This window comes from Drosophila kikkawai, chromosome 3R (assembly GCF_030179895.1).
Source record: "Drosophila kikkawai strain 14028-0561.14 chromosome 3R, DkikHiC1v2, whole genome shotgun sequence".
Lineage (NCBI taxonomy): Eukaryota > Metazoa > Arthropoda > Insecta > Diptera > Drosophilidae > Drosophila > Drosophila kikkawai.
In genome coordinates, this window is record NC_091731.1 from 10,245,437 (window position 1) to 10,256,617 (window position 11,181).

Genomic DNA, 11,181 nt, shown 5'->3' on the forward strand with positions numbered 1-11,181 from the left:
AATAGAAGTGTCCGGACTTAGTCGTGAGTGATTGCCTTTCAATTAACATGTTCAATGTTTTGGAATTTTACCAAAGCCGCCCAGCTTACCACAAGATTTCAGGCTAAAGCAGAGTATCCTTTCATGTGGTATTTAAATATTTGTGTACGCACTTAAGGTGAAATTTAAAATGTTTTATCTTAACTCTCTTTAGTTTTTCTTACGTTAACAAGTGATTTTGACGAGCTGAAGAGCACTCATATCCATCTTGTAAATTCTGAGCCCCCTTACACGTGTGTTTATTGGTTCGACAGATTGGAATCCCGGCACCGCTTGACCAGTCGAGGGATGTGGTAGCATTGCCAAATCCTGTGTAAAATCCCCAGTTCCCAGTTCATTCCAATAAATCGCACACCGTAGGGAGCGCCGACACCGTAATAAACATGGATATTAGGCTTTGCCCCGGAGCAAGAGTTAAGCCTCTGCAGAGCACAGAATCCTGCAACCTAAATGGGGAAACACATATGAGATGGGGATATGGCAGATAGCATAAGTCGATCGGGGGCAAAAGGCTGGGTGCGACACGTAAACATGTTGCAAATGCGCGCCTAATTAGGACCTTCAAATCTGGCCGGGACAACGGGAGAGGTGGTGGCTAATGGTCGAGCTGTGTGCATTGTTTTGCCATTTGGGCTGAATCGAACTGAAATGGGATTGGCAGAGAAATAGTTTTGCTTTCCTTTTTTCCTTTCAATGGCCAAAACAATGGTTCGCACAGTACAGCTTCCCTTTTGTCTGGACATTCCAGTTGGCTTGGTCTGCGATTGGGTTTAGGTTAGCTTTTTGCCTTGATTGGGATTAGGGCTGCCAGAGAGAGTATCGATATATCGTGTCGGATGGATGACTTAGGTGAAATTCTAGAGTGATACAACAAATTGTTATTTGTATTATTTATCATTATATCTTATTGATATAATATAAAATATAAGTACAATACGAATTTTTCGATTGATATTCGACGAATCGGGATACCAAATTAAGTTTGCAACCCAAAAGCGTTTAATATTATCGGTAATATCGATTATTATTCTATAACGGACACTTTCCTAAGGATTCTTCTTTTAAACTTAGCAATAATATAATTAGTTTCGGCATTATAAATTATTCAAAGCTAGATTAAAAAGCAAATCACAATAAAAATTTTTTGTTGTGTTACTTCAACTTTTAATAAAATCGATTCTATCGGAAATATCGATTATAATTCTATAAGTAATGTGGATTAAACGTTTCATTTCAACTTTTTGTTGCACTCAGTGAAGTTTTTGCTCCGATAGTAATATCTAATCTGAACATATATAATAGTTTTTTTTATCTTAAACTTTTAATATTATCAATGTTATTATGGGTATATACGATGCCTCAAAGTAATGACCGAAATTTGATTTGGTAAAAATGGCGATGTGATTTTTTTGATATGCTTTCAACATAGTATCTGGATCGATTTATCAGAACCGATTACCTTTCCAGGGTGTATGCCCATCTCTAATAAGGATTCATTGGGATTCATGGCAATTCGGGCAAAGAAAGTCAGGCCCGGAGGAGGCATCAATTTGCTTTTCTCTTTTCCGCCTCACAGACACACTCGCATCTAATAATCAACTGGGCGTGGATTATAGAGGCCCTGCTAGTATCGATGCCTCATTTAATTAACGATTGCCACACAGATGGGGAGAGCGGGCGAGTGGATGAAAATGCTGATGGCAGATGGAGAATAGTCCTGCATCCTGTTCATTACATCGCCTCATGTTTATTCAAGGGGTGTGTGCGAGTGCAAGTGTGTATGTTTGTCCTTAACAGGTGCTTACCATGTAATCCTGCGTGATGTATTCCAATTAGATGCCAAGCATCTTGGCTGCTGCCTGAGTTCAAAGCAATTAATTCTATATACTTGAGCAGCCATCAATCTCAACCCCTCATCTCTGTTTCCGTTTATTGCAGAGCAAATTTGGGCCACTGAATTGGACTTTGTTGTGATCAATCGACGCAATTTGATGGCCATGTCGGTGGGACCCACCCCCACATCCGCATCAGCAGCCTCCAAGCAGCAGCACCATCACCAGCAACAGTCCAGGCTGAACCTAACCGCAACGAGTTTGGAGCAGGACGAGGAGGACTACTTCAACGATACCATGTTCACGGCCCTCCGTGGAAAGCAGGTTCCCTTCCCGGGTCAGGGTCCGGGTGTCGGGGGCAATAACAACTTGTTCGACCTGCGACCCGACAAGACTGCTGCTGGCGGCAGGAAGGCGGCCAAGACAACAGCCACGACCAGGACAACTTCGACCAAGCTGGAGGCTGGCAGGGGCCAGTACTTTGAAGTGCCCGATTTAATTAATCAAGATATCGACGAGGAGGAGCGCCAGGAGCTCGAGGAGGCCATGCGGGGGGACAACGACGATGACGGGGAAGAGCAGGAGGAGCCGGATCCGGATGAGGGCACCGTCATCATGCCCGATTTCGATGAGTTGATGCCAAAAACAACCGCTGGTGGCAACAAGTTGAATGTGGAAAATTGGCAGACGCTTGGGACCCTCGGAAAGGAGAGGAGCAGCAGCACGAGTACTAGTACCACTACGACTCCTTCCACAACCACCAGAACAACCACAGCCAGCACCACCACAACGGCAGGGACAACTACAACTAGTAGCAGCACTACTACCACGACAATGAAACCTCCTATGATGGCAACCAGCCGGCAACCGCAGCACCATCACCATGGAAAGCCGCGGAAGCACCACAAGCACCACAACAAACAACGGCAGCAGACACCGCGTCGCCACCACGTGGCCTCGCACGAACAGGCGATCCTCGAGAGCTTTCCGGAGGAGGAGACCACCACTCGCGACAGCAGCATTCACCGCGTGAAACCGGAGGTCCTCCCGGAGGTGGCCATCCCGTCGACACCTGTATCCACCTCCAACTCGAAGATTATAGCCATTAAGCCGAAAAACCAAAAGCGGAGGATCTCGAAACGAGCTGCCGGAGTAGAAATCGAACCGGAATATTTGCTCGGTGACTCCACCATAAGTTCTAGCGAGTTTGTGGCCAAGTCCAATGAGGATGAGCCAGAGGAAAGCGAGGACTTTGAGCTGGAGGACGGGGACTTCCAGGCGGTGCCTGCCCTGAGCCCGGCGCCTCCAACGCCATCACCCGGCAAGGGTAATGGGCAGGATTACGTCCGACTGGATGGCTTCGCCGGCATGCTGCAGCTCTTCTTTGGCATTGACAAGCCCATCGATGTGGCCATTTTCTCGCAACCGCCTAGCGCGGAGTTTGTGAATCTGTTGTGTGCCCTGCTGGTCTGGTCGGTTCGATATCCGGCCGTCTTTTGGAACACCTCAAAGGCCTTTGCCTGTGTCTTTAGCCTCCAGATGGTGGTGGCTGCTCTGGATATCATCTTGGGCTATGTGGGTGTCTCCAATTTGTACAAGCTGCAGATCTATGCGGAGGCCATGCCAGTGCATCAGCCGGGACTCATTTTGAATGCCGTGGTGACGCTGGCCCTGTACCTACTATCCACCGCTTTGGTGTTGGCCTCCTCGATGGTGATGTACTTGTACGGACACGGACGCCTGGCCACGCGAATGCGGGATCGATCCATCATCACTCTGAAGAGCAACCAAACCTGGATATATTTCGCCCACTGCGCCTCCCTGTGCTTCGTCCTGGCACTGGCGGTGGTTAAGGCGCCGCTACTCAACGATCTCAGTGCCACCTACAAGAACAACCTGCATTGTCCCACTTTCTTAGCGGGTGAGTAATGGTGTGAAATGGATTTATGTGGCCAGATCCTTCTGGGGTTGGTTCTCAAATATTATTTGTATATTTTGTGAGGAAATATAGAGATTTCATTCGTAAAATTTGATTTCTTTGTTTAACGCGTACCACGGATTAATGAACCTTGTGAAATCTGCATAATTTGATATCCAAATCAATGTGAACTAACATCTTGAACTCTGTCTGTGGTGTCTTGTGTGGCCTAAGCCAATTAGCGGCCTTGTTTAGGCTTGGGCTTTGGGGTTGACCGGGCCTTAATCGCCGGGTACATAACCCGAGCGCCCATCGTCGAGACAAAGGCCTGACGGCAAAGGTATTGAGTGACACTCGAAGCGAGACAATCAAACTGCAGACTCGGTCCAATTAAGCTGTCAGACGCCTGCCTAAACCGAATTACGTTTCAATTTCTGCTTTCACATGCACTGATAAAAATTTTAACAGAAACCGAGGCTAACTTATTTATTTATTTATTATTATACCCTTGCAGGGTATTATAATTTCAGTCAGAAGTTTGCAACGCAGTGAAGGAGACGTTTCCGACCCTATAAAGTATATATATTCTTGATCAGCATCAACAGCCGAGTCGATCTAGCCATGTCCGTCTGTCCGTCTGTCCGTCTGTCCATCTGTCCGTCTGTCCGTCTGTCCGTCTGTCTGTTTCTACGCAAACTAGTCCCTCAGTTTTAAAGCTATCTGAATGAAACTTTGCATAGAGTCTTCTATATACTCTCACTGCTATATATGTCGGAACGGGCCGGATCGGACGACTATATCATATAGCTCCCATACAAATGTTCGATAAATTTTTAGAAAAAAAATTATAACTTGGCTGTTTTTCAATATTTTTGCATCATTTTTGAGATATAGCCACTTTATATTATTACAGAATTTTGGTAAAAATTTTATGAAAATCGGACGACTATATCTTATAGCTGCCATAGGAACGATCGGAAAAAGAATAGGAAAAAAATTATAACTTCGTTGTTTTTCAACATATTCTTATCTACTTTTAGAAATAAGCTTCTTTTATTATTTCAGAATTTTGGTAAAATTTTTATGAAAATCGGACAACTATATCATATTGCTGTCATATAAACGATCTGTAAATGTGGAGAAAATGTAAAGCTGGGAATGTAAAACTGTAACTGTCAAACTGTAAACATAATAAGTATAAGTAAAATGTAATGAAACTCTGTTTTGTGAGTGTTTTCAGCATTTAAATTTATAATATAAACATCAAAACCAATCTGCAAGGGTATACAAACTTCGGTGTGCCGAAGTTAGCTTCCTTTCTTGTTTTTATTTATTATCTAGTCAAAAGACGTTGTCTTGGGCATCATTTGAGACTTAATTTACATTCCTCCTTTAAAGTAATCATAAAAGAAATTTATAAAACAATAAAAACTAAACAGAAATATAAGAAAAATGAATTTGCAACGTTCCTCAGATAGAAAAACGCTTAGAAAAGGCTTTTAAAATTATTAGTTTTTGTAATTCATTTAATATTAAACCATTTTCGTTCAGTGCCCCTTTTCATAACCGCTCTTTCTCTATTTTCGCAGCTCTTGTTGGGGTAACGCACCTGCTGCTGTGGATCGTCATCTGGCTGTGCCTCACAATCAAGCGGCGCTGGCACTTCAAGCTGCCGCCGTTGGACAGCTCTTATGGCGGCCTGCTGGGCAAGGCCAGTGCCCAGCCGCTCCTTATGGCCAGCGGCCAGCGGACGGGCAGCAACTCGAGCAGCAGCGGCTGCAACTCCACCAGCACCACCGTGAACGGGGGCGACTCCTCCAAGCCGGACATGATGAGCACCGCCACCAGCACGGAGCTGGGCATGGGAATGGGCGGGGGTGGCGGAGGCGTTGTGGGCGGGGTCATGGGTATGGCTGCCCAGGAGGACATCTACTGGCCCAAGCTGACGCCCAGCTCGCCCAAGCTGAAGGTCACCTTCAACGAAGTTACGAGTACGTCTGATGATGTCCTACTAATTGGTGACCAAGAACAAACTGATGGCAAGCGGTAAAAAATCGTTTTTTAGCTACAACCAACAAAAAATATAAAAAACAACCAAACAAAGAGCATTGCGGGTTCGAAGCGACGTACTCCGTACTCCGTTTTTGTCCGTTCTCTTGACTCTAACCTTAGCAACTAGTTTCATTTAGTTTTCGTTCACAAACACACACACACACACACTGCACCACCCTCAAGACCACATGAACCACGCCCGTTTCCAGCACCAAATAATCAGGCATTCCATGTGATTTTGTTTTCGTTCGTTTCCTAGACTGCTCTGTTCATTCATTTGTAATTTATCGGTGTGTTTCCTCTGCACGTCCCATTGGGGAAGCCCCTGGTTTTGAAACTAATTGCCCAACACTAGTCATTAGTGCAGCGCTCGTCGCCACTCACCTAATTTTCCCTCATTTTCCAGCACTATTTTTCAGTTTTAAATATTCGTGCGTGCTTCTGACATTATTCGCCTCTCTTAATATTACCCACATTTTGCGTTTTTGTTTAGTCTAAACTCTTTTGTTTGTCCACTAAAACGATTGCTGTTCCATTTAACATAACAAAACGATTTATCTATATACATATACTATATATATATAGTGAGACATGTATGTATAGAGGATGAAGGATAATGATGAGAAACTATTTTGTTCCGCTTGTCGCCTGTTTTTTAAAAACGATTCTTTTCATTTCATTTTGTCAATTGTTTGATTTACTAGAACTTAATTACTACTAACTCTAGCTAATTGAGTGTGGGCGAATTGTATTTCAATTAACAACTAAATTACTACTAAAAACAAATCGTTCGCACACTGTGTGTTGTTGTTGTCGATGTCGCCGTGTTGTTGTTGTTGCCGCTGTTGGTCTTGGTAATTTGTTTAACTAACTGGAAAGCCATTGAACTAATACAGATAGCGTTGAAACGGATTCAATGGGAAAGAGAATGAATTTTAAAAATATTTATAAATTGCTTTGAAAATTTCTATGGCTTTCGATTACATTTTTGATTAGGGTATTTGAATGCTTTGTAAAGTAAAATTCTGACGAGACTTTTTTGTTATTAGTAAGGAGATATTAAATAAAATTATTAAAGTCAGTCAACTAAACTTTAAATAGAAATAGAATATAGAAACTATCAAATCCTGAATTGTAGTAAACTTCTCCCTAAGACCTAAAGGCAACCAACACAAGGCGACAATCCCATTTGATCCTAACACCATTCCTAACCACTCTGTATCATCCTTTAGCCATACGAGCCGTGGAGCCTCGATATGTTTTGCCAGTGCTGCGGGGGAAATTGACGACGGCGAGTACGCGACACTAAGGGCAGCTACCGCCGGCGCCGTTGTGGGCATCACCATGGGCAGCATGAAGAGCGGCAGTGCCGGCGGCGGCATCAGCTCCACCTCCGTGGGGATCAGTCTGCTCCATCTATCCGAGTACGACGAGCTTCCGCCGCCGCCTCAGCCGTCGTCGTCAACTGCTAATCACCAGCAACAGCAGCGGCATGCCCAGCCGTTTGCCCATGGACAGCCCCATGCCCATGACTATGCCAACCTTAGTGGATTGGGCGGCATAAGCGATGACAACATCTCTGAGGAGGGCAAGCTGCTGGCCTGCGTGCGCGACGACAGCATCACCTACGCCTCCACCAGGGACCTAGAGCCTCCGCATCCGACCGCTTCACAGGCTCCGCCTCCTCCGCCGCCGCTGCCCGTCAAGGGTGGGCCCACTCCACAGCCGCCGGCGATTCTGCCTCACCCAGGAGCAGCTATCTATGGTCGGGCCCCCCAAGCCATGCCCGAGATGATGCAGTTGTCGCCCGACCACCACCCAAATCCACTTCAGCATTCCCTGCAGCAGCAGCAGCAGCAGCATCCTCTTCAGCCGAAGCAGCTGCCGCCGCCACACCATCCCCTCCAGCAGCAGCCGAGCAATCCGCACCAGCATCTAGTCAGCCCCTTGGCACCGGTCACGGTCGCAGTTCACACCAACGAAGCGCATGTAAGTGAAGGAAGCGGAGTGTATTCCTATTGTGGTTTCCGAGATACTCTAGCATATCAATGGGGAATGGGGGATGTCAACTACTAAGTAAGAGAGGTTTTAGGTGTGAGAAATATCTAAAAGACTTGGACTAATCTAATACCTTGGATTATAACTTATAGGTCACCATTTAAAATCACTTTTTAATTACGATTTCTATATACTTTATTGTTTATTATTTTAATTTTTATTTTGCTCAGAGTTATACATTTTCTATTGAGCTTAACTGTTGGTGGTTTCTTAAAACTTTGTAATATTTTGTGTGTGTTTATCTTATATCAGAAGAAAATGTAGTTATTAAAGCCATAACTTAGCATAGTCGAGCGTTTATGAGCATTGTAGATTTGTCTGACAGATTCCGCCTTTACAAAACAAAACAAAGAGTTAGCCGGTCGTACAGCTAGGGTATTCCCCTTCAGTGCAAGGCGCAGTGAATAATTTTGTGCTGTTGTTCGTGATTTGCATGTGGTATTGCAGAGGGAGGCGCGGCGAGGCTGCGTTGCCATGTAGGGGCGTGTAGTATGTCACGCCCTCGGAGCAACGGCAACGGCAGCAGCCCCGAGATTTATGTTTGCTGTTATGAGACAGCATAAATCAGTGCCAGTGCCACAGACAGCGACATGGATTGGGGGATTGGACTGGGTGACGGCGACAGTGTCCGAATTAGTGCTCCACTTGATGAATGGCCCGGGCTGTGAAGGGTTCCGAGACTGGCCCCGATTTGATTTGACTTGATTTCATTTTCACTTGCAGACCGGTCACAACTGAAGCAGAGCCCCCGCCCCCCTAGATCGCTCATTATCCTAGCTGCTCCTTGACCACTTTCACTGACCTCCCGCTCTCTCTCTCTCTCTGTGTCTCTCTATCCCTGTCCCCAGATCGCCTCCAGTTCCACACCCCGTTGCCTGCGCCGCGCCGATTCGGGCGTTCCCAACGAGGCGCTGACGCCTCGCAGCGACACCACCTCCACCACCGAGAGCACCAACACCACATCACCACCGGAGCGCGCACCCTCCGAGTCCTCCAGCGGCGTCCACTCGGGTGAGGAGCGTGAGCTGGAGGTCATCATACGGCCGCGGGCCAGCAGCAAGCCGCCGCCGCGTCCCCCACAGCCGCCCATCCAAGAGGAGCCCTACGGTCGTTGCACCAACATGCGTATGTCCAGCTTTAACGCCGACCCCCCCGCCATCCCGTCGGCGGCCATCAACAGTGCCACGCTGCCGCTACAGCGAACGGTGCCCGAGCAGAGGTTCGACTACACGGCACACTGCAGCACGATGCCGCTGCCGGTGGGCTGCCACAGCCAGCAGCTTGCCGGGAGCGGTGGCTATGCCTCCACCTCGGCGATGACCAGCTCCATGGGCGGCGGCTCCATGCCACCGCCTCCCCCTCAAGTGTCCAGCTTCAAGACGCCCAGCATGCACTATGCCAACGCAGCTGTGGCCCTAGGCAACGGTAACAACAACGGCAACGCCAACATCGGGGGTCAGCCACCGCATACCACGCTACCGAACGGGGTGCGATACTCGAATCCGCACTTCCTGCGCCGCCTGCCGCATGTGACCAAGGCGGCGGAGTCGCCGTACGGACACCTGGGCTACGGAGCCGGCCACCACGCATTCGCCAAGCTGCCGCATGAAACGCATCCCACCATTCCGGAGGATCGCGACTCGGCCAACTACTCGATGGCCTCGGACCAGGACTGTGGGCTGTATGTGACGGCCCAGCTGCACTAGGATGGGACTGGAGGATCATCTACTATACCTTGCTATAACCTTAGATTCTAGCTTTGCAATCCTGATTGCACTACGACATACAAACCTATAGAGTTGCTTTCCATTCATGTTCGTTTGCGGACTTCTTTACATCATCAAATCCAAAAAGCAATTGTTTTTCAGCTGTAGCATGATGATCCAAACTACCCGATATTGCAAGGATATTTTAAAAATATTTAATGCAAGATGTTTGAATTTTGTTGAGTAGAGAAAAGCTTTTTCTTTTACCAAGAACTACGAATGGGTCAATGTGTGTTGTAGTGAAATTTAAGCTGAAATCCCATAGATTTAGGATCCTGGAATGTCGTATAGCTTAATCCGTAATGTTCTAAGTTAGCCTCTCGGTTTTTGTACAGCTCCGGGCCCCCAAGAGACGCCATACCAAATCCACTAATCTTCCAAAGGATCAGCTGGTGACCGAATCAACCTTCATTTGCTTTGCCCACACGATGATCCACTCAAGAACGTGGCACAACCTGCCACTCTGAAGACCCACGCAGAAATTACCATTTAACTATATCTACATCTAAACTACACCTACATACATCTACGGCTAAATCTAAATATATATTTATATTTATATTTATACATATATGCTATGCTCGTATACAATGTGTAAGATAATAAGCTAATCGTGTTTAAGTAATCAATGTAAACTAAAGTTTATCATATCATATATGAATGAATATCTATAGCTTAGCGTAAGGCCCTAACATATACAAACTAATCTGAAAGGAATAAAATATCATAGCTCGATCATGTGCAAGCACTCAAAGTATTTTCCCCTAAGCAATTTCTCTAATCGAAACGAAAACAAAAACAGAAGGAACAAAAGGCATACGAATTTAAGCTGCAATTCTATGGTTTTTACTGTAAGGATACACTGTAAAATGGCAAATAGTAATTTTATGGCACTAACTAGCCAACACGTTATGCTTCTCCAGCTAGTCGGCATAGATGACAGGTACCCAGCAAGGCTTTCGGCATATGTACGAGTATTCTCTATGGTCTCTCAACGCTTACTGTTTAAGATGAATGTAAAATGTAATGTAACAAAGCGACAATATGAATATTATCTAATGTATGATACTAATGACTACTATCCGCGGCCCATACATACATATCTCACATGCACAAGACTCTTGACCTTGGACTCCTGCACGCTGGGGTGTCTGAGCTCCCGTACACCTGCTTATTAAGTTTTATTTATTGTGCCCCTGCGTAAGTAGATAAATATCTTTTAGATCGGATACTCTCTTTAGAATCATCGAACTCCAATTCAGCATATTTCATGGGTAAGACGATTGCGCAGAGAGCATTCGATCGACCGGCCGTATTTATTTTCGTTATAAAGACTGATTAGTAATATAATACATTTCGAAATGCACTCCCATCACAGAACTTTTTAGAAGAGATCCGAAAATAGCTTGAGAAAATCATTGCAATGATACGATAGAGGATAGGCCATAAATATGTATAGTTTAGTATGTCGTCATCAACTTGGTTCCTTTGAGAAACGCACTAAACTAAACGAAGT

At 45.7% G+C, this 11,181-nt stretch overlaps 1 protein-coding gene across 1 annotated transcript in view; it reads left to right on the forward strand.

Moving 5' to 3' along the window:
• The window catches only part of tinc (transmembrane protein tincar), a 67,121-nt gene extending 56,193 nt beyond the window's left edge, over window positions 1-10,928 (forward strand). The window contains exons 8-11 of the mRNA XM_041775595.2: window positions 1,978-3,792; window positions 5,379-5,835; window positions 7,074-7,830; window positions 8,748-10,928. Coding sequence (XP_041631529.1) covers window positions 1,978-3,792; window positions 5,379-5,835; window positions 7,074-7,830; window positions 8,748-9,605 — 3,887 coding nt within the window. The 3' untranslated portion in view covers window positions 9,606-10,928. The remainder of the gene's footprint in view (window positions 1-1,977; window positions 3,793-5,378; window positions 5,836-7,073; window positions 7,831-8,747) is intronic.
• The last annotated feature ends 253 nt before the right edge of the window (window positions 10,929-11,181 follow it).